This window comes from Solea senegalensis, linkage group LG8, assembly GCF_019176455.1.
Source record: "Solea senegalensis isolate Sse05_10M linkage group LG8, IFAPA_SoseM_1, whole genome shotgun sequence".
In the NCBI taxonomy this organism is placed as follows: Eukaryota; Metazoa; Chordata; class Actinopteri; order Pleuronectiformes; family Soleidae; genus Solea; species Solea senegalensis.
In genome coordinates this window covers 6,917,144-6,941,522 of record NC_058028.1, presented here as the reverse complement: position 1 = coordinate 6,941,522, position 24,379 = coordinate 6,917,144, and the positions used below count along the sequence as shown (strand labels likewise).

Here is a 24,379-nt window from a genome sequence, read left to right as displayed (position 1 = left end):
GTCCCTTGTTCTGTTTTGAGGCTTATAGTTTGACCAATGGTTTTTTTGGGAAAAACCAGAAAAGGGCCATGTTTGAATGAGAGGGTGGAGCAGGGAAAGAAACTAAAAGTACAGTAAATGTTACAGGAGCTTTTCGTTCACTGCTGGTAGTTGTGGCGTGGGTAAACTGCATCAAAGTTTCCAAAGTGCGCGTTAAAGAGAGCTGGTTTGGTGTATTGATGTGGCAGCGTTGCAGCGCATTTAGAGTCATTTGGGGGGAGTTTCATGTGTTTGAGGACATTTGTTTTTTTTAAATTACACTGAGTTAAAGTAAAATGTGGATAAAAGTGCATGTGACACTAAGCTGCAGCCACATGCTGCTAAAGACCTTCAGTGAGTTCCATCCTTCCTGGTCACGATCCCTCTCAGACCTCATGCTGTGACTTATTCTGTCTCTGAGTACAAGGAAGTGTCCGCTTCACACACTGGGCAGTGAACATGAGCATGTGCATCTGGGGCAGAGGGTCATTTTTACATGTGCGAACAAGGACAGAGTGTTGCTGAACGCACCAAACAGGCCAGAGCGACTATTATTGTAAGTGTCGACCTCTGCGCCGTTCACTCAGCCTCCTTTATTACGCCTGCTGTCTTCTCCCTCTCTCTCATATGCCAGTCTCTCACAAATGTGGCCTCATTCCCTCGTTCTGTTCTTCTTCATCTTCCTGCTCAAATCCCCCTCTGATTTCTCCTCATCTTTTCCCTCCTTCCCTTCCCTCTGTCGCTGCGAGCCTCTGATGATCTATCTCGCAGCGTTCTTCATGCCTCCTCTCTTCACTCGCTCCTGCTCCACTTCTTCTATCTGTTTCTCTTTTGCCCTTGTCTCTTTTCCCCCTCTCCTTTTTTTTTCTCCCCCCCCCCCACCAGCCTCAATGTTCCTCCATGTGAATAGGCGGGATGCTTTTGTAGACAGTTTCCATAGCAACGGGCCATTTGAACAAGTCGTTATTCACGTGCGTTTGCTGTACGCTGGAGAGAGGCCACGTTATCTCGCCCTGACACACAGGCAGACCTGCGCCACTCAATCACCTCGACTGTTACCTTGCAGCCAGTGAGTCGCCTTCACATCTTCTAGCTGGAGCTTAATTGCGAGCGCGTCTCGCCTCCGCTCATCTCCGTTCGCCGAGCGCGCCGACTGTAGCGTGACCTTCAGTGAGATGCAGTTGCAGCTTAATCATAGCACCCCTTGGAAAGTGTTGGTGAAGTTGTTTTAGGACTATGTAGAATATTAACACAAGTAAATGATTCCCACAGAGCAGGATGCAATTACGCTGCAGTTAATACAAAACTCTGTTGAGTTTCATTTAACTTTAAAGTTTCTCATGCGCATTGAAACAAAGAAAATACCAATATTACTTAGAAAACTTTCTTGGTATAGATTAAAGGGATATTTATTTCCATTGTAATATATGTATATATTTTTACGTATTTATGTTAAACAGTGAAGCTGTAAACCTTCGTACGTGCAACACAAACATCAGTTTTACACAAGCAATCAGTGCTGCTTGTTTTAAAGCATCTTTGCAGTGAAAAACAGCAGTGTGTGTGTGTGGAATTTTACAGCTCTCGCTCTCTCTCTATATATAGATGTATATGTGTATATATATATATATATACACATATACCTTATCTTGAATTTGTTCATATGCAGATGCAGCACTGATAAGATTGCATCCAGTTGCATTGTACAGCGTGAATGTGCCATGACAGTATAGATATAAAGCCGTTTTCAGACATGTGCCCACACATTTTTTTTTTCCAGAGTTAGTTGTTCACACGTGCATGTAGTATAATGAGCACATTGTGTGGCTCAAAATGTGTTGACAACAGCAGGGACATTTCCAGAACAATTCGGCGGCACCTGGGTCGGGCGCGCAACAGGCAGGACACTTGCCCACTCGCTCGCTGTGCGACATTCTCCCGCTGCATTGTCCTGGTCCTGTTAGCGTAACTGTTAGCAAAGATGGCGGACACTGTTTACATTCTGGGAATGAGGCCCCGTCCCCTAAAAAGTGCAGAATTAGTGTTGCAGTTCCAAGGCTCGGACCAAGTGTCACTGGTGGGCACCGCCTTTCTAAAAAAAGTAAGGGATAGCTACAGATATTAATGCTAACAACCAGAACATGAAACCACGTCATAGCATTGCACCGAAAATGTTTTACCGCCAAAAATAGTGCAGATGAAGAAGAAATGAGTTTTCACCTCAGAGCCCAGGAGTAAAACGCCAAATAAACACATTCCCATTGGTGAGAAACTTGTTTAAACTCGGGATTCAACAGGTTTTGACCAGTGGGAATGAGGCGTAAGTTGCACAAACTCATTAGGCTCCAGTTTGAGGTTTTCAAGAACAAACATGCTCACACACTAATTTTAGTCTCATAAAATTGTGCTTGCAAAAACGTGTCGTTAAAGGCAAATTCATTATCGCGGACCAGTGTCGGGAGTAAATGTGTGAAAATATCCTCACAGAATCTTTAAGAGACTCCCCCACTCACTCAACTTGTTTTCCTTCCTGCTAAATTTTTCTTGGCTTGAGACATGAAAGGAAATAACGGACGCAACGGCTGTGTCAGCAGTATTTCCAGTCTTCTTCACCTGGAGCTGCGCCACACAGCCTCATTAACAAAGGCATGTTCCGTCAAGCACAGGTGGAGCTGTAAGGATTACAAATAGGTTTACGGTCGTGAACCCGCTGCGGTCACGAGCGTGTCACGGCTTTGTTTCCAAGGGTGTGGGCGTTGATCTTGGTGGTCATGGTGTGGTGACACTGTGGGACAGGAAGAGTTTCCTGTCCGGTCCCATCCTGTCCTGTCTGGGTGTGAATGATGGCGGTGTAATGAGCCACACAGAGGTGACCCGCTGTGTGGAAACAGCATCATATTCCGCTCTCTTGCCACGAGATCTAAACTTTTAAAAGTGAAGCAGAACAAAGTCAAATGTTGTTTTTGCATATACTTTTATTGAGAGCACACATGGACATTAGAGGAAGTGGAAAGTGCGTGTGGTTTCCATTTTAGGAAGAAGAAGAAGAAGAAGAATGCCCACACAGAGATTATGCTGAACTGTGAGTTTCACAGCTTTACGTTGTCGTCTTTGGAGGAAATGGCACTGACCGGAGACTTTGTTCCTCAGAGTGTGAGAGTATTTTTTTCACACTGTGGGGTGGGGAGCAGTGGCTCATAGGGCAATTCCCCGGTCGTCTGGAGACACTTCAAATGGTGAAGACAAAGAGGCCATTTTATTCAGACGGAGACGAGCTCATTTGCATTGCTGAGACGGGTTGCCCTTTGGATTCAGAGGCTCAGAACATGACACCTCTTTTCTTTTCATTATACTGTTTTTACTGTCTGCCCCTCTGAGGGTGGGAGGAGGTGGAGGTGTGTGGTCAGAAGTAAAATGTCACTGTCCCTTTGTCACCGAGTTTACCCCCCACCTTCTCATCTGTTGTCTGTTGCTGCGAGCTGTTTGTGTAGTGATGGTGGCACTGGCTCAGGCTCTGGTCTTCCCACGGGCTTTACCAGCAGGATAAATCACACCAACCCCACATAGCAGCATTTATTAGGTATTTATAGGAGGAACAAGTATTGTATGACATTTCATGACCTTTAACCACAAGCTTGGTCACCAGGGATGGGGCTCAGAGTAGAGCTGGTACTCCTCCGCATCGAGAGGAGCCAGATGAGGTGGCTCGGGCACCTGGTTAGGATGCCTCCTCGACGCCTCCCTGGTGAGGTGTTCTGAGCATGTCCCACTGGGAGGAGGCACCGGGGAAGACCCAGGACTCACTGGAGAGACTATGTCTCTCGGCTGGCCTGGGAATGCCTCGGGATTTCCCCAGAAGAGCTGGAAGAAGTGGCCAGGGAGAGGGAAGTCTGGGCTTCTCTGCTCAAGCTGCGACCCCCGCGACCCGACCTCGTGTAAGTGGTAGAAAATGGATGGATACCACTTACCAGGAAATTGTCTATGATGGCCTGTAGTTGACAGAAATATTACTCAGCCATAGAGTCGGCATAATCAATTGGGGACCAGGCAAACCTGGGTCATGTAGGGTAAGATCAATATTCTGTTATTACAGTTCAGAAACTTGGTTTTATCAATATTACGTTGTGTCGCTAACAATCTAGTTAACAGTTCCAGAGCTCAATCAATTGTGTTATCCATGTAAACACATTTTCCTGACTGAAATTGTACCGATTGTAATTGTATAGAATTTCTATGGAATGTTATACATTCAGTCTGAGCTCATTTAAGATGGCCTGTGTGCATGCACCACAGTTCCTGCCCCTGGCTTAATAAGACAACAGCAACAAAACACGGTGAATCATTTATCGATTATCGTATTGCACAGCGAAGGACGGCGATATGTCACCAAATGGATATTTTGACCCTACATAATACTAACAACAACAGTGCGGGGAAACGTCCTGATGATCAGCTCCGATGATTATTTTCTGTCGCTCAGAGTGAACACAGTGTCGGAAAAAACAAACAAAACTTGACGAGTGGCTGAATCCTCATCATTATTTTAAAATCAGTCTTGGCATGAAATGACTGCTGTCTGCTTTACTGATTATAGCCTGTGCCTTAATGGCCTTTGCTAATGGTCTTTGTAGCAGCAGCAGCAGCAAAGCAGCTTTTTCAAACACCAAAGTTCACCTTGTTGTTTCTCTGTCGACTAACCTGGAGGCTGCTCTTAAAAAAAAACATCTGCGTTCTCATGGTAATGATGTTGTTAATTGTTTGAAAATGTAGTTTACTATTAATCAATTTCTGAAAATATGAAAGAAAACAATCATCTAAGGCAGGGGTCTGCAACCTGTGGCTTTCTGTGTCTTCAATCATCCAAATATCTTTTGTCTTCCAAAGTGCACACCTCGTCTTTAGAGATCAAGGTGTTAAATAGAAGGGTTTTAATATTTTGTCAACTAAAAATATGCGTCACATCCCGCGTCTGCGTCAAATGTGATATTTAAAAAAAACAAAAAAAACTCCCCAGACTCAACAGACCTGTGTTTGAAATATGAAAAGCCATTCCCAACACTTGAATGAAGATGTGCACATTTGGATCCACATAATGTAGCCAACTATGTAAAATACACACATTGTTTTCCTCAAACAATGGACGGACACAAAAAACAGCTGTGAAATGTCAACTGTTTTCCTTTTTTGTACTTATATTTATATATTATATATATAGAAACTACATGATTGTATCTTCATTTTTTGGGTCAAATAGGTTTTGCGGCTCCAGATGAATTAAATTTAGGTGGAGAAGTTTCCGATCCATAATCTAAGGTTTCTTCAACGAACCTCAATCAATGACTAAAACCCCCCGCTGAAATGGTCCTCATGGGAAAACCAGTTGCCGCAGGAGTAACTAGTTTGAGATACAATAAACCTGCCATATGCTATACTAAGAGCTGTTAATATGAAAAATAATGAAAGCCATGGTAGATGCTAATAAAGAAATAAAAATGCTGTAATTGCTTTGCTCCTCTTAGCACAGCTCGGTAATTTCCCTGCTTCCTCCCACACACACACACATCGACACTTGCAATAACAAATTGAAATCTTCATTTTATGTCCATACATATCGTATATATGTGTCGACCTGCTTGTGTGCGTGCATGGTTTTCTCGTCACTGTCTATCTTCTTTAAGTATTAAGTCACCACAGAGAAGGATTAGTGGGATTTAACAATGCCTGGCATTTCTACACCGGGTCACATGGACACTTAAGCATTCTGGGAACCCACCAGTGTCTCGACCAGTGCCTCATTCTAGAGAGGCTTTTAAAAGAGCGAGACTGCGAGGCTGGCTTTGCCGTGCCGTCGCCAAAATTAGACCGTCTGCGTGGTTTATAGACCTGTTGACACTGCAGCTGATTGAAGCGCATGTATGCAGCACAGGAACCCGCTCACCTGTTCCCCTTCAACTGTCGCTCTGTACGGTTCCTGTTTGTTTGTGTGAGGGGATCATTACCACCGTGTAAACCCTGGTGTTGTGAATATTACAGCCATCATTTATTCCCACCAGCCTCTCGGTGTGTGTCCTGAGCGCACACATGCACTCATTTGGCTGTTCACACTTCCCTGGTTGTTCTGAGACCACACACACACACACACACACACACACACACACACACGCGGGTCGGATTAGCTTCTTTGGATCCTGCCCTGCTGCTGCGTGGAAGGTCATGTTATAACTGACCTGAACAGGTCTAATGTCTTTTTTTTGTTCTAGTTTTATTTGCACTCTATTTTTCCTGCTGGAGTCTGCACAACACTCAGCATTTCTGACATGATACGACTTATTTTCCTTCCTTTCCTTTTTTTTGTGAGAGGAAACTATTTTTCTGGCTTATTTTCCTCCCGGAACAGAACAAATAAAACAGCGTTCACCGACTCCAATATTGCCCAAGCTGAACCATCTGTCACACTTAATGCAAAGCCTGAATTTGGTTTGTCAGCGTTGCTTTGATTTGTAGTTTCCTCTTTTTCTGCATTTGTCACTGTCAGTCACAGACGGCGAGGAATTAAAAACAAATGAACGCTGTACCTTTTTATAGATATGTTCAGGATTGTGTGCAACACTGTGGAAAAACAAGTAAAAGTAAAAATGTGTGGTATGCACCAGAAAATAATTGATGGTATCATTTAATCTAGACGTTTGCTCTAACTTTAAATTACATTGCTCTTCTGCTTTAAGTGTTGCCGGGTAACACTTTCCAAAAGAAATGAAGGCAGATTTATGTCTAGTGTGTTTGAATTACCCGTTTATTTGTTAAGCGGTTTAAAAATAGGAGTGTTTGTGTATGCTCTGGATTTTACAACAAGCACTGTCCTGCCTTGGCTTGTTTCATGTGAAACTTGGCTCTGCACACAGAGCAGGCTCATAAAACATGTTTGTGTTCTGCTCGAGGCGCGCTGGAGACGCGGCGACAGACTGGTTGCGAGTCTGCAGAACTTGGAAAAAAACAGCAAAACGATTCTCAGCCCACAGCGCTCGACAAGCTTTTTGCGGCGGCAGATCTGTCCCTCCTGCATTCACGGGCCGCCTCACGCTGCTCTTTATTGCGTTACGGAGCTGCGTTAATTTGAGAACAATATGTCAAGCCGTGGTGTAAGTCAATCAGCACTGCAGTTATCTGTTTACCGTCACTGCCTGAGCCCTCTCGTCTCACCCTTTTTCCCAACTTCCACTCCCTCCCTCCCTCTCTCGCTCACTCCTTTGTCTCCTTCCTCTCTTCCTTGATTAATCTCCACATAGCAGCAGGTGTTCACACATACACATGATATAACCTCTCACACTGAGTCAGTATCTGGATGCTGGGTGACTTGCATTTGTTAGGTGTGGCAGTCTAATTTTCCAGTAACTGAAGCTGTGTCTCAGTTCGTGGGGCCCACCTCCGCTGGAGGCTGCATTTGAGTTCTGGTTGTGAAAGGAGTTAAAAGCAGCTAATGATGACGAATAATGTGAAAGATCGTGGTTAGAGCTGCAAATAATCATTATTTTCAGCATTTGTTTGGTCTGTGAAATGTTGAAAAATGTTAACCTAACCTGGAAATGATAATGTTCTGGAATGTCTTGTTCTGTCCACAAACAGAAATGATTCAGTTTTAATGATTTCTTTGTTATATGGAGCAACAACCGCTAGAAAATATCTTTCACATTTAAGAAGCAGAAAAACACAAGGGGCCTAAAATACAACATGAAACATTCGTCCTGAAGACTGTTGGTGTCCCTGGACTCTGTCCAGCGACAGTTGTGTTGCTGGTTGACAGTAAAGACTGCCCAAGCTGTCGTCCGTCCAGACCTCAGTTGGACCTAGTTTCACCTCTGCAGTCCATGTGGTGAAGACTGCGTCCCCCAAAAAGAAGCGGCACCAGGTTTTGGGGACATATCCCACATATCCCATATGTGTATCGCTGCTCAAATTGACACCAGTTTTCCATAGCTCATCAAGAGAAACTAAAGTTAAGTCTATCAGCTAATGAAAATAAAGCTAATAAAAAAAATGCTTACTTTTGAATATAGTACAACACAATAGGGTTTAATACATTAACCTTTATTTATTGCCCATCTAACGGGAAGATATTCATGAATGCTGAATAAATTATAAAAGATAAATCTTCCTTTTTTAAATTTTCATCTATAGCCCTTTCTATTCTCACAAAATATTATTAATAACTCATCTCTCTCTCTCTCCCTCTCTCTTTCTCTCTCAATAAAATGTGATTTGAGACCTTGGGGGAAATCCAGGCAAACCTTCACGTCCTATAAATCCTCCAGCACTAGCCGTTTGAGAGTCTGAGCTGGTATATGTTTTTATTTATTTATTTATTTACACCAGGATTACTGATTTCATCTGCCGCTTGTTTACGTTTAACCCACTCGTAAACTTATAAAAGAAAAACAGTCACTTGGCACAACGTTCTGCCCCAAACCCCAAATAATTGTCTGGTTGTTTCATGTGACCTTTTGAGGAAGAATCGAGCTGCATGGAATCACAGTTAGAAGGAAGCCAAGAATGAAACCGCAAACCAGTCTCGTCTCAGATTACAGTTTCAGACTAAGCCCACTCCCCTTTCCCCACTTCCACATTATGGTATGATGGTATGATCAGCCACATTGTTGGTTCAGGGATGGCACTTTTTAATCAGCAAAAATCCCCACAACAAAAATGTGAACGGCGGGTCGACGGTGCGTGTCATGACTTTGCTCTGGGAAAGATGCAGCGTCGGCTTTGTGAATGCCAAACTAAAGCAGAGAGAGAAATTAAGCCCGTTCACCCCTAGTGTCACATCGCCATCGATCAGAGCCAGAGCTGATAAAAACCTGTGTCTACTGCACAGTCACGTTGATTAGTTTACTGCCCGCTTGTTGCCAGTGCGGGTCCGTGGTTTATTTAGAGAGACAAATCTTTGTGAAACTGAAGTTGGACTATAGCTATAGAGCATAGACACATCCTAAAGCAGTTCATGCCGTCTGCTCTATAGGCCGTTAAAGATTCTTAAAATATGACTTACTCTTACTAAGGGTTTGCTGTCGTCTCGTTCAGTTTCACAATCACTGATGGAATATAATATGAATGGATGAATATAATAAATTGTGACAGTTCATGTCTTAGTCATGGCTGAGTCACAGCCAGACAGAAATAGTAATAATAATAATAATAACAATAAAACAAAATAAGATGGATTCTATTAACATGTTTTCTCCTGAATGAGTTTGGATCTGCATGTTACCGTTGCCTGTGTCTGCAGTAAAGGTTGCCAGAGTCAGCAGAGCTGATTCCTTCTATTTTTTTTTTCTTCTCAAGGACAGTTGTCTCAGGTCAGGTAACAGAAGTGATGACACAGGGACTAAAGATGAGACATAAGCCCTGTCCTTACTAAGTGGTACAGTCCTGTACCGCTCAGTATGGTGCTCAAATTGCATTTTGATTGTCAAAAACTGCGAAGGACGGCAAAAATAACTGATCTCATCCCACTTTTTTGGCATTCCTCTGCCAAAGATCAGGGGTTTAACGCGGCTTCAAAAAGACATGTGACTGCAGGCCTGAAGCAGCTGTATTAACCACCTCCTCTCTGCGTCCATTAATGGTGTCGCAACGCGGAAGAAGTAAAAAGACGCAGTTGGACGCAACCGTTTGAGCCGAGTCAAAGGAGACGCTGAGACAGTTCCAACACTTTTTTCACCGCCACAGTGTCAAGCTGTGGTCAAGCTGTCACAGTATGTGACTTAACCTTTACACGCTCGAGCAGGGAATTGATTCAGTGAATGAAGTGTGTCCACCTCTGCTATGCTATAGGTGGCAATGTGTAACCCCGGTGAGCTTGTTAATATTAGGCGTTTTTTCCGCTATGACCTGTCCTGTCACAGACGACAGCAAATCTAACTGCCAGAGAGTTGTTAGCATGCTGAGCGCTATTCTACATCCATTAACTTCATCATGTTTAATTCTTAAAGCTTACAGAGAATACGTTTCTTCTCCACATTGGTACCTGTTGAAGGTTTGACTCCCATTTTCATGTTAGTCCAGATATTTGAGAAACTCGAAGTCCAATTTTATTCGAACACAAAATCAGGTAAAAGTACTGACTGGCTCCTGTGGTCTTCCGCCTTAATGCTGCGTTCCGTTTGTTGTCGGAAAACACGGAATTTCTGAGTAATCTTATTTATCTTAAACTCAGGAATCCAGGCTTCCACCCGAGCACTTCTGTTGTATTAATTTCACGGTAAATCAGTCATACACATAACATACCACCGCTTGATTTTTAACAGTTGCTGCTCTGTCTGTGATCGCAAGACACCATGTAGGGCTTTATCACCGACTGGTATTGCTCACAGCGGCTACCCCCGAAATTGCGTTTTCCAACTTGGAACTCGGTGACGTCACTCCCAGCTCCGACTTCACATGCAAATGGAATGCAGCACAATGTGCCCCGACTCTCCGCTGCCTCTCTCACACGCGCGAAGCCAAATCTGACAAAGGAATGAGAGGGAGGAGAGCAAAGGAGCCCGTGGTGGTGCAGAGAGGGAGGAGTGGAGCGTTACAAAAACACAGACATGGAGGAAGGAGGGGAAATGAGGCTTTTGTGCCTTCAGGACAAGATCACGACAGGCCAGAGTGTGTTTTGCTCATCTTACATGGGTGAACATGTGCCCGCGTCGATGTCTGTCTGTGTCTCTTTTTTTTGTGTGTGTTTTTTTGTGCGACTGATTGTATGCATCCATATGTGTGTGTATGCAGACTCTGCAGACTCTGCAGCTCATCGCACACCACGGCAGCCAACTGGTGATTACGCAGCACTTGTTTTGTCCTCGCTGTACTCTTGTTGTTGTTAGTCCTGTTGCAGAATTGAACCGAGCGCTTTATCTCCCATACACCGTTACTCGTCGAGTCTCCGACTGTAGTCAAGTTTCCCCTTGGGCTGATGCTGCAGAGGACACTTCCGCCATTCTGTGAGCCCAACGGCCCCAACTCAATCCCCTGCTCTCTCTCTAGGGCCCGTGCCTGTTTACTCAGCCTGATGACATTATGACAATCAAGAGGGGTTAGTTTCCACTCCACTTCCTCTCCGGAGGCGCCCTGGTGTGGCACGCAGTGCTCCATCACCTTCATTAGACTCTGTCGTGCTGTGACTACCCGTAGCATTGGGCAAATGTTAGCCGGTTGAGATTTACCTTCTCGGCGAGGCGTTGATGAGTTAAGTGATGCTACCGCTGCATGCAGCCGGTTTAAAGGCAATCATGGGGAAGCTGATTACACAGGAGTTCGGGACAGTTGGTGCCCATTCTCTGCACTCGGTGAGGTTGAGGTATTTTGAGTGAAGGATGGGGCAGAGTGGGTGTTGCTACTTCCTGTGTGTTCAGTAAACGGCGACAGGAAGGACAACGGTGGGAGAAAGATAGCAGATTTCCTTTTACTGTTCAAAGGGCCACGAGGTAAACAAAGACGGGGGAGAGAGCAGACGCTGTCTTGAGAACGCACATTTCCATTAAATCAAATGTGCAGACGTTTGAGTCCGAGCAGCTCAGGTGGTGTTTGACGCACGGCCGTTCCTGTTTACATCAAAGAGTAAATGATCCAGTCTTTCTGGAAAGATTTTTCGTCCCAGGAGTTCAGAATAAGCAAAGCTAGGCATGTCCTGGTTTGTGAGGCATGACAGACTGCAGTTTTCTCTTTCTTCTCTCCTGCTCTCTCTCTCTCTCTTTCTCTGTGTGCAGCGTCTCGGTCACTCACACTACATTTTTCTTGCATCAGAGCAAGAAAAAAAAACAAAAAAAAAACGTGTGCACAAATCCAATCAAACCCCTACTTGTTTGACCATCAACCTAGCCAAACATTCCCGAGGTGAATGTAATTCGTCTTCTGTCTGAACCCCTCTGCTCGCTCAGCACTGCAGCAGTGAGTTGCGGCAGCAGCCAAGTGTTGACAGGCAGTGCTGATGATGTTGCTCCATCACGTCTCGTACAGTCTGCCCTTGCAGCACACGAGCAGAACCTGCTTCACTGACTCTTCAGAGAAGCGTGGCTCTGTGCCCGGGCTCATAACATTGCTCACGAGAGCAGTGAGTGGTGCAGACAGTGTCTCAAGTCTGTCAGCCAGCTTTTATGGGATTTGCACTGATTGATTTGCATTAACCTCAATTTCTCTCTCTCTCTCTCTCTTTTCCTGTCTGCAGGCATTAGCAGCCAATGCGGGCACGGGGTTTGCCGTGGCTGAGCCACAGGTGGCGATGTTCTGCGGAAAGCTCAACATGCACGTGAACATCCAGACCGGCCGCTGGGAACCAGACCCATCCGGAACAAAGAGCTGCGTAGGAACCAAAGAGGGTGTGTGGCAGTACTGCCAGGAGGTGAGTCACTATACGGCACAGTCGCACATCTCGTCTCCGTGTTTCAAATTCATGCATTAAAGTCAGGGAGCAGGAAAAGTGGTTTCTTATCAATAACCAATGAAACCGGGGGAAAAATGGAAGTGGCTGGGATTTCTGTGACAATGTATTTTGAAAGTATCGCTCATCCATCTTTCATTTTTTCCCCCGTCTCCTGGTGTGAGACTCAAAATTCAAAACCAGATTGTGTTTCAGATGTACACTGAATATCTAGTGTATTATTAATAAATTATCATAACATTATGGCATCCACACAAGTCTTAGATGTTCAGACTGTGTCACTTTTTAGTCTCATTGTTCCAGGCAGGAGTTTTCTACTTTCCTTTTCAACTACAAGTCTGTTCGAAGATGAACTACAGCACAGGAAATGATGTAAATGGTATGAAGTGATTTATTTAATTTTATTTTTTCAAATAGGAGGAATAAAAGAGGAATGAAGAGGAATAAAACGTTTGCATGTCTTGTCTGCACAAAATGAGTGAACCAAACCAGATATGAGTGCACTTTAGGAGTGTTATAACACTGTTATAACATGAATTGCTAATAACTGTAGCAATTCATGTCAGATACTTAAATATTGATCTTTGATCCTGAGTGAAAGTTCAAAAACCAAGCTTTTTTCATTTCATATGTCCATATTACTATGTTTTTGTTTAAAAAAAACACATTCAAACTCAGATTCTGGTATTTTAGAGTAGGAAAAACACTGTTTGTGTTTAAAAACACTGGTAGAAAACTCCAGGGATGCATTTTAGTCAGGACTGGCAGAAACAGAGACGTTTGGAAGTAATGACGCCGTTAATTTGACTCACTCCCTGATTGTTTTTTATCAGCCATGACTTGACCATCGGCTGTGAGGGAAAACTCCCATTAACAGTTTCAGTTTCACCCCTTTGTCAGTCTGATAACAGAAATCCTTGCGCACACTTTTTCGCCATTGTTGTTTTCCATTTGCAGTATTTCACCTTTAAAACCTGAGCAAACAACTGCAGAGGACAAAAAGCAGCCTTCAGTTCACACCTGCACGCACATGCCCTGTGTACCTCAGCTCGGCACGGCTCGACTACTCGCTTTGGCATCGGGCACGTTGTTTTCCACTAGTCCATACCTCCTCGAAACTGCCGTGATGTTGTTTTATATGCGACACAAACTGTGACGGGCAAAGCAGTTGTGTTCGGTGTGCTGAATCATTAGAATCAGTTCATTAAAAAGAGTAGTTCAGCAAACTCGGTCTGACACAGTCACTGAACTGAAATACGGCCGCGATTCGGCTCGCGATCACCAGCTTTCGGGCAGTACCGTCGCTAAATACACAACTCTTCTGTTATATATTGAGATTTTAGACGTTTCCTTTGCTAAATGTTGGAGATTAACGCATGTTTTCAGGATTTAACTGTTTGGTTTGATTCTTGCGTCCGTCGTCGCTCTCATGACTCTTCCAGTGACAACACTGTCAGTCTGTTGACGTCGCTTGGAACCTCGTCAGAGCAGGTACTAAAAAAAGTACCAGGTACCAGGTACTATCGCTAATGGAAAACCAAAAAAAAAAAAAAAAGGTAGAGTCGAGCTGTGCTGTGCTAGAACTATATAATGGAAAAAGGCCAATAGCTAGTGAAGAAAAATATGTATCACGGTAATTATTGTTGTTGCGTATTTTCTCGTCCTACTGATTGGACTGATATAAAAGCAATAGAAACAAATGTAAACGTGTGCTATGGAACAGAGCTGTGATATCCTGAGGTTGAATGTGATAAAAAAGATGGAAAAAGTCAGTTTGTAATTCCACTGTAATTCATCAGTAGAGAGGCTATTGAGCTGCTGCTGCTGAAATACAGTCATTATTCTCAGGGTCGGTGGCACTTCAATCAGCAGAGCCTTTAGTTTCTTTGTGTCCGTCTGTATAATTAAGGACATATTTATTTTATCCTCAACATGGATATTCCCGCTCGTGTTCGCTTGTTCCTCCTTTTGTGTCGCCAAACACGTCAGGCCGCTGGTTTTTACTGTCGCATTTTATTATACAGCTGTCCAAGAGGAAGAAGTTGCGGCTGTGCATTTTCAAACGGCGCTCTCTTCAAGCTTCACTTACATTTATTGATGACATTTTAATGGCATTTTGGGGAAAGAGTAAATTGCGTGCTCTTTCACGGTCGAGCAGATGGCATCTCGGGAGAATAAAGCACGGATTAAAGGATCCCACTCATCGCACCTCCTGCCTCCTGCACACACACGCACAGTCGCGCACACGCACTACGGTGACAGAAGAAAATGATTTTATCATCATCTAATATACACTTCCTTCTTCTTCTTCTGCCCACAGATGTATCCCGAGCTCCAGATTACAAACGTGGTGGAGGCCAATCAGCCAATCCGTATTGAGAACTGGTGCAAGAAGGAGAAGAAGGTGTGCAAAGGCCACGCCCACATTGTGGTGCCTTACAAATGCTTAGGTAAGATTCTGCACTAATTACTCTGGGTGTACAAATTAATCGCTCGTCTGTTTCAAAGTAAGAGGTACAACGAGTGCAGACAAAAACATCTAAGGGAATTTTTGAGTCCAGTAAAGATATTTCAGCCAAAGTTTTTCATTCATCAAGGTTATTTGTGTGATGTAGGTTTTGATGCATCTTTCAATGTTTTGAATTCAAAATTTAAAATAACCCTTTACCACCTCTGCTTATTTTAACCATAAAAGGGACATGGTGCTTTTGTCCATTTTTCCAGCATAACTTTCAATATTTGGCAGTTATTTACAAATATTTTAACTATGTTAAAATAGTCTATTAACAATTTGAAATGACTTTAAACAAAAAGTTATTACTGTAGTTTTACACGAACACCAGATTCAAATTTGAACAGTGTAAAACCTATTTAAAATAACATTTGTTTGGGTTTTTTGTCTCAGTGTCCAAAAACATGTTTCTTCCTGCAATAGCGGGCGCGAAGGTATCACAATAACCAGTGGCTTTGACGTTATCATTTTTCCGATAGCACAAACCGTCGCATACGGTCATGCGCAAACGTGTCATCTGCTCGGCATCAAAAGGTTAAAAGTGTGTATCTTGGTGCCGTTACAAAATGAGATTTTATTTTGATATCATGCACACGAGTGTGATGGGTGTGCCTGAGTAAACATAATAACAGGAAGGCTGGTGACGGGAAGCTCCGAAGTGATTTGTGTTCTCAACATTACACCTGCAGCGTTTTATTTTCCGAGAGAGTCACGCGCTCTTTCATGTAACGTCTCTTGAACGTAAGCAGTGATCGGTTTTGGCTTCTTGTAATTTATAATTGAGAAAATGTTTTGCACCAGGTCGTGTCACATGGCACGTATTAAAGCCGTACGCTCAATATGGAGAATGAAGAGATAATGATACATGTTGAACATAAGCAGATGTGAAATGGAGCAATGTTGGAGTCTGATTCGTTCGACTAGCCCAGGCCTTGAGCTGCAGATTTTAGCAGATCCAGGCTGGATGGTGGAAGCTAATGTCTCTCAGAGTGTATAACCAAGGGCGGGGGGGGGGAGCTATTATTGCTGGGTAGGCTTGTTGAGCAATAAAGTACAATCTTATTTTCCCCTGCAGACAGTGGCCATAAACCCACACAGACACACAGGGTCAGGGAGAAGGAGGTCTGAGAGGAGGCCTGCTTTATTACTCCCCATTCCTCTTTTCTCCTGCGCTGTCATGCACGCCTCTCTACCTGCTCTGACTCCTGCTGCATTACTGTAATCACAAGTGGCAACATGGCTGTATTCTGTTTTATTAAATGTCAGATAGATCCGCAGAACCTTGCATGCCTACGTACTCCCCGACTCGCCAAAACCTGAGATTGTAATAACAGCGGAATAGTTCAAAGGAGCAAAAACATCTTCCTCTGTACTGCAGACCTTCCCCTCTGTCCAAAAGCATCTCGCTGATTGAGTTGTGACGCTCTACGAGATGAAAAAGCCATTAGCCGCTGCACTGGACTGTGAAATGGGCGACAATTCAAGAGCATTTTTGGCAAATGTGGAGAGGAGAGGCTTTGGGGAAATTCATGGGACGGCAAACACCACAACTGGAGTAGCCACTCAGTGGCCGGGAGAGGAATACAAATGAGGGAGACTCGCAGATTTACCCCCAGTGTGCTCTCATCTTCCATCCTGCAGCCGTTTCTGTCTCTGCATAACCACCTGATAGCCTCTGTGCTCCCGTCTTCTCAGTGACCGTGTTGCATCAATCAACAACAAAAGACCTCTCATCATGATTCAGCAACGGCGCCGTGACTGTCATTTAATTAAAACGAGCCCATTACTGCTTCTGGTGTAATTTAAAATGGCTTCATTGCTTGGTTTTGCACCTTTTTTTTTTGTCATCATTGTTAAAGGCAGTGTGAGTTCAAACTCCATCAAATTAAAGAAAAATGCTGCTCTGCTGGGCCTTGCTTGAACTGAACTAACAGAGACAGATGGAGGAGAGAGAAAAACAGAAGGTGTTGGCGAGGAGGAAGCCATTACAAAGGTTTCTACTTAATTATGTAATGGAGCATGTTAGGGGCTTAATTGCGGGGCCCTCTGATCAAATACGCTGCATGATTCTGTCACCTCGCTGTGACTCACCTCGCCAGCCTGTAATTTGTCAAGCCTGTACATAATATTCATCACTGTGCATAAATTATATCAGAATTCAAAAAAAAAAAAAAAGACAAGGAACTAGAGCAAAAGGAGGTGGGCTAGTGTTTGAAGGGTGTGATTAAAAAGGACCAGACTGACAGCCATGTCAAGTTAATGGCTTTATATGAATAAGTTCTATGGAGAAATAGAAAGAAAAAAAGGAGAAAGATAAGGTTTGAAAGACTGTGTCTAATCTTTAATGCATTGACTCAGACACGGAGGTCCACAAACAACAGCTCTGAACCTGAATTTGACTCCATGATGTAATAATCCCTGCAGTGCACTGTCAAAAATACTACTAAACAGACCTATAATTATAATATTTCCCAAACCTGGAAATGATGACATCCTCAAATGTCTCATTTTTTTGTCCAGTAAACCAGGAAAGATATTTAGTTTACCGTCATACAGACACGGTGGCCTAGCGGTTAGTAGTGGTTCCTCTGGGCTCTCCGGTTTCCTGGGTCAGGTTGGTCCCTCGTCGCTGCAGCTCTGATCAACCCGGCAAAAAAACCAAGATCATATTCACATTTAAAGAGCTGAAATCAGGGGAAAAAAAACATTCGCAATTTAAGATCGTTATTGTCACACCAGTTATACAAGTGCAAACGTGTGAAAAGCTTGTGCGCGTCAGCTGTTGATGTGATTTTTTTATATGAATTTACTGCCTGTGAGAGGCATCTATGTAAATTGAACACATTTAATGAGATGTGGTGGTCATTTTATGGCATAATAATAAACATTTCTTACATGCAGCCTCTTTAAGATAGAATTAAAATTCTAAAACATTCATATTTTGGTAGCTAAAAGCAATACTGTTCTTAATATGAACTTTTAAGTTATTAATATAACAACAATCACAATATATACCAATAATAATAATAATAATACACTTTATTTGTTTAACACCTTTCATACAAGGATTATAACTCAAAGTAATAAAAGGAAAATAAAATTTAAAAAGCAAACGATGCAAATAAAACAGTGAAATACAACCAGGGTGGTTCAAACCCTGTTTTAACTGTAAAATAAACTAAAAATAAATGCAAATAAAACACACGGTGGAATAAAAAGAAGGAAAAGTCATGACTAGGCCAGAGGCGGAGTTTTAATAAGTGACATTTAAAGAACCTGACACATGCTGATGTTTTTCCTGCTGACTAAGCCTGTAGATGTAACTGTAAGGGCAGGGCGCGTGATATCATCAGATCGTGAACGAGTCGATAACGGAGACAAACTCAGACTTGTTTCAGCGGACCACACCTCTGGCTGTTTGCACACCCCCTCCAAATATGTCGGGGGGGGGGAAATGAGCCTGACGTGTGGAGCACGGTGTGATTCTGTAACGTGAAGACGTGAAGAGGTTAAGCTTGGGCAAGTAACGCAATGTTGGTCAAGGCTTTATATCTCAGAGGCGTTCTTTCCATTTTTTAACACCGACCGTCAGTGCCCTCCTGCTTTGAGTCACGTCTCCTCCATGTTAATCCTTTCACGGTGCAAGTTGGCTCACATTTCCTCCACTTTTAAAGGCACAATCTGTGGTGCAAATCTGCCGAAATCAAAGTGCACGAGGGGAAACTTGATACCCTTGATATTCAATTTCCCCCACGGCGGGATTCATAAAGTATTTCTGATTCTGATTAAAGTGACTTTTTAAAAAGCTCACATGCATTATTAATGTTTTTTTAAAAAAAAAAAAAAGATTTAATGTTTGTTGCCAGTTTATTTTTTTTACCTCAAACTCTCCACATACTGTAGTGTGTCATTATTGAGTGGTCAGCTATATTACAGATTAAATCCAACAGCACTTTCTGAGATTACACCGAACGTCATTGCAGCACGCTTCCTGTGTGTGGAGAGCCCTTGAAACTCGATAGCCGGATTGTCAACAAGCACAACTTGGGTCGCTGCATCATGATTGTGTGTTCGCCACCTTCCCTCTGCGTAGTGAAGGGTATCGTCGGCACGCCGGGTGTATTCCTGTACCTCCGTCCGCACTCCCTGGACGCTTGTACTGCAGCCACTCTGGGGACTGTCGAGAGTTAGTGACAGACAGAAGGTTAAAAAAAGGGTGGATGAATAGAGTAGGTGGAGAGGAGGCCACATGAGAAAGGTGAGGATATGCCCTCTCTTTCACACACACACACACACACACACACAGAAGCTTGTGAGGCACAGCTGCTCTCCAAACACCACCATCCATCACCGATTGCAGTGCGACTGTGCACATGCATGAAACCCACTCCACCACACAGTCGAAGCGAGTGTGTGAGACTGAGTCAGAGAGAGAGAGAGAGGTAATGAATCAGTTGGTATCCCGTGTCCAGGATGTGGAGCTCGTGTAAGTTCTCTCTCAACCGCACTCTCCGTTCTTTGATGTTAAACAGTAAAGGAACAGTAAAGGAAGAGAAGCAAACACGAGTAGAATGACACTGTCGCTTAAATACAAGTATTCTCTGTAAACAAGAGGGACAAAGATTTCAGGGCTTGGTTATCCGATCACTTCTGTGCCGTCGTTGGTCGCTCAAAGGTGAACCGTTCCATGCGGAGAGCAAACGAGGTGGAAAACATTGACAGAAATACGTCAGCCATCTGCTTTTTCATTCATTTGCAGTCACATGCAGATAGCCGTTTATAGAGTTCAGCCGAAAATAAAAATCCAGTCATAGATGTTGTTTTACTGCAACTCCATCTTTGAAAAAGCGAATGGAAAATTCAGATTCTAACGCAAAGGAAGCACCAAAATATTAGCCTTTGCACCCTGAGGGTAATTAATCAGCACCAAAAGTACAGTAAGTCAATGTGTATGACAATTGACTTATGTATAAAGTACAAAGCAGAAGTATTATCAGTGAATTCCTCAAAACAATACATTTTCAGACAAAAATGTCAAATTTAGCAAAAGACACGATGGTCAGGGAAAAAGACCCGGTCCATTAGAGGTTGGGGTCTTTGTCTCTCTTTTAGTATTTTTAGTATTCTATTAGTATTTTAGTGTTTTATTGTCTGAAATAGCTGAAATAGTTTTAATGCTTATAAGAAATTGTACTTTACTGTACCTCCAACCTCGTTCCACATTTTAATCGCTTGTTTTATTTTTATGTTGCTCATTTAGGCCAGAACATCCTTGGAAAAGAGATTATCATCATTATTATTATTTCCTGGATAAATAAAGGTTGAATTAAAAAAAATAAGAACGTTTTTCCACTTGCGTTGGACGAGATTTCACTACAGCTAAGAGGGGAAGTTCCATGTGTTCTCTCTCTGGAGAATTTCAGGAACATCTCTGGACTCGAAGATTGTGTTAATGAGCAAATGCGGACGAGGCTTCTTCAGTTTATCTTCAGGACTTTTTTGGCATGTCTAAAAATATTGCTGAACGATGCGCTGGTGCCATAGTTGGTGTAACTCCTCCTCACATGCTGTAACGATGTGAAAACCCTCAGCGCGGTTTTATCAGCTCTCTCTGCTGCACCCGCTGCTCCTACAACAAGTGCTGCCTTTGGTTTTCCTTGTTCGCTGAGACGTCTTTGTTCCTAAAGAAATATGTCTTGCCTGAATGCAAAAACACACAGAAAAGCTTCATTTAAAATTCCTAAAGATGAGGAAATGGAAGTGGGGGAGAAGAAGAAGGAGAACAGAAAGGAGATCAGACTCCTGCTGTGAGGCTGCAGGTGCTGCTGATAGAGAAAGGGGAAGACAGAGAGCAGAACTGTAGCTAAAGCCGCTCTGTTTGTGCACAGTATCTTGTTAAACTGTGACCAAAAATGGTGGAAAAAAACCTCACTTCCCTACGTGTGTGTTCAATTCCGTAGCGTTTACATCAATATTCGGCTGCTAAATAAACATTTTTTTATGACTTTTTACATCCTTCAGATTTGGCGTTGGTAATTCATTGTACTGTGTGAGACATTTTTCATCGTCCTTTCAGTGCACGTCTGAACGCGGCAGCAGAGCGAGGGCGCAGAGGGTTAAGGGCTAGGCGTGAGTGTGAGTGGGGGTGTCACCGTGTCTCCAGGGCGGAGATGAGAAGCAGCTGCCGAGTCCTCTGCTATTTCCAGCGCCGCTCTGCTCTTTCTTTGCTACCCTCTCATTTTCCAAAACACTGCTTTCCCCCCCTCTGCCTCTGCCTCTGCCTCTGCCCTGCTTGTACAGAACCCTCCAGCAGCTCAGCCTCGGGCCGAGGTCGCGGCAGACCACTGAATGAGCAGTTAAGAGACGCATCCCGGTGCTTCCCGTGAAACCTCCAGACCCTCATTCCGTGCGTTTTTTTTCAACCCACCCACCTCTCCACCGCACTCATCTCAGGCTGGACTCTGCTGTAAACCGTCTGTTTTTGCCTCGCTCTGGATTTCCATCTGTTTCTCCTGATGGCCCCTGTCACACTGCCAGCCCATCAGCAGTCACTGTCCTTTCTAATCTTTCTTTTGACCCAAACACGCACAGGGTTTCTTCCCCACAACCTGAAGCTATTCATAGGAAACCGCCAGATTCCTTTCATGTCTTCCGTTTCTCCCGATCTGCCCTCCTGTCAGCTCGAGCTCGTTCTATGAATAAAACATGATCACATCGGATTTTATCAAGCAAATGATATCACTGGCTCACAGGAAGAGTCTGAGCAGAGCTTTTAAAAGAGTCGCAGAATGAAACCCGATTGTCCCGCACTCACTGCTATTTTCATAGCTGATTGACAGATGCTGCTTCAGAGACATGGATGGATTCAGATGCTGGGGCCGATGTCAGTGTCACACCCCCTGTAATAGAATTACAGAGAACTTTAATGGACCAAGCAGTTATGAATTATTGAACCAGGCCCATTTTCGCTTCATCTCATCAGCTTTTCCTTTTAAGTCGCAGCAGGTGATGTATTGTTTCAGACTGTGGCATTTTTTATTTTATTTTATTTCTTTAATCCTCTGTTCCTGGCGACAGCCAGTGGCTGGAGGCATTATTTTTTCAGGTTGTCTTCCCCGTTCTTGTGAACATGATAGCCCTGGAATGCCTTGAGGGGATTACTTCAAATTTAGTACAAACGTACAGTCGCGCTCAAGGATGAACTGGTTATGGTTTAAGTAGCGGGAGGTCTGATGTCGAGATCACTGTGACTTCACAAATCACATTCTTGCCTCGAACAAACAGGAATACTCCCAATGAACGCTTGAAAATGTGGCACCGAGGTTTCGCTTTGACTCACAGATGAACCGATTAGAAGTGTGCGTGTGTTGACGTTAAATTCCCGTGAATGCAACGTCTCGCTTTTACCGTGAGGGAAATAATTAAGTTTTGATACAAAAATTTCACTCTGACTGGTTTTTCAAAACACCCAGGTCATGGCGACACCATGTGTTTTTTAAGAACGCGGTATAATAAAAACACAGTGGAGGATGTCATTACATCCGCATAAATATTCACTTCGACCCACATGATTGGAATTTAGTCAGAGGTTAATGTCACTGTGGTTTCACACAAAACCCCTCTGTGCCTCGTGAATGTGTTTTATATTAAGAATAAGTGAAGACTGCATCCTTTCAAATGCGGTTCGCATCAGTTCAATTCAGATTTTTTTTATCTCTTTTATTTTATTGTCGCTCAAAGGGAAATTACTTTTGCAGTTGGTGTACAAAAACGTTTCCAATCAATGATGAACACAGTAAACAAGGACACAACACAACCGAATCCCAATCACAGTGCAAGTACTGTCAATAAAGTGCAACCAAGAAATGTGCAAAGATCTATATCTGTTAGTTCTTGCTCTGGGGAAAAGGGAAGGTAATGATCTAGAAACAGTTGATCACAACAGTACAGGATGGACCGAGGCTTCTATAAAACGAGTCTGTCAGAGATTTGTGTCTTAGATTTTAGATCAAAAGTGTCTCATGGATTAACCAAATGTAATTTTTTGACTAACTTGACTTAACAATTGGTGCATTTGATTTGTTTTTGTTTTTTTACAGTGGGAGAGTTCGTGAGCGACGTACTCCTGGTTCCGGAGAAGTGCAAGTTCTTCCACAAGGAGCGCATGGACATGTGCGTCAGCCACCAGCAGTGGCACGGCGTGGCCAAAGAGGTGAGGAAGGAATTAGTTGCAGAGGAAGCAGTGGGAGGCTGCGTCTCGCTGATAGCACCGCGGTGGAAAAGAAATGTCCTGTGGCGAGAGGCAGCCTAATGCATCCGCTTAATATTGCGGCATTAAAAAAAGTAACCCAATTACGATCCCCGTCCTCTTTTGTCACGCTGTTCACATTGGTACTTATACTGTCTTTCCTCTTTCCTCCCTAATATCTTTCCACCTGTCTGTGTGAGCCTCCGCGGCCCTCTGATCACAGGCTGTCTGGGAGCACTCACATTTCAGCTGCTAATCAGATTAGTGTTGTGCCTCTAATGCAACTAATTCCCCCTGGGCAGCAACAGAGAGAGACCCTGGGGGCCACTCGAACCATGACAGTAAGAGCAGCAGCTCAATAAGCCTGTCAAGCCTCTGTTTGTGTCCCTGCCTCGTGATTCTTGAGTCGCACTCTTCCCTGACGTCTATTACACTCACATCTGCGGCCTTAAAATGGACTGAGCGTCACACGGCACGCAGTTAATATTAAAATGATGACATTCAAGCCAAATTAAATCACTCAAAAAATACATACATACCCCTCCTTTGCCAACTGCTGCAGAGACATTCTTAAGCAGAGTGGCTCAGCTAATCCTCAGCAGCTCTAGTGGATTTTCCAGCAGCAATTAGTCAGACTGGAGTTGCACTTGTTACCTCCTGGCTACAACATGAAACACAGGGATGCTGAAAAAAGTAGCACGTCGCTTAAAGGGCGACGCAACCTTCTGGGAGTTTGGTCCCATTAATCATTCCGCCACAGTATGTGACGGGAAAACTAAGCACATACAAACATGCGACATATATGTGTTTTGTAGGTGAACAGATCTGCTGTGTTTAAGTTTCTTTTAGAAAGACCAGTAACTCTTTAGAATACAGGACAATATGCAATGGTAATAATTTTCTAATGGGAAGAAAAATGATGGTAGTTCTGGCTTCATTTTACTGTAATAAGCAATTAATACCTTAGTAATAACAACAGAAAAAGTGTGGGAGGAAGGATTTCAACATTATTACACTTTCTGATTCCCACACATTTTAATGTAAAGGTGTTACACTGATGATAGCATGAAATAATTCATATTACCGGGGTAGTACTTTGCAATTAACATGGTATTACTATAATATTATGTCCTTATTACCCCACTATTTTCATTGTTATTGTCAAGCTGGAAGTAGCAAT

The 24,379-nt window shown here is 43.4% G+C and overlaps 1 protein-coding gene across 5 annotated transcripts in view; it reads left to right on the top strand.

The window, feature by feature from the left end:
* Positions 1 to 24,379, top strand: part of aplp2 (amyloid beta (A4) precursor-like protein 2) — a 65,907-nt gene that overhangs the window by 19,280 nt on the left and 22,248 nt on the right. For all 5 annotated transcript variants that reach the window (XM_044031565.1, XM_044031562.1, XM_044031563.1 and 2 more), the window contains exons 2-4: positions 12,227 to 12,400; positions 14,760 to 14,889; positions 23,051 to 23,163. In XM_044031565.1, the coding sequence (XP_043887500.1) occupies positions 12,227 to 12,400; positions 14,760 to 14,889; positions 23,051 to 23,163 (417 nt within the window). The remainder of the gene's footprint in view (positions 1 to 12,226; positions 12,401 to 14,759; positions 14,890 to 23,050; positions 23,164 to 24,379) is intronic.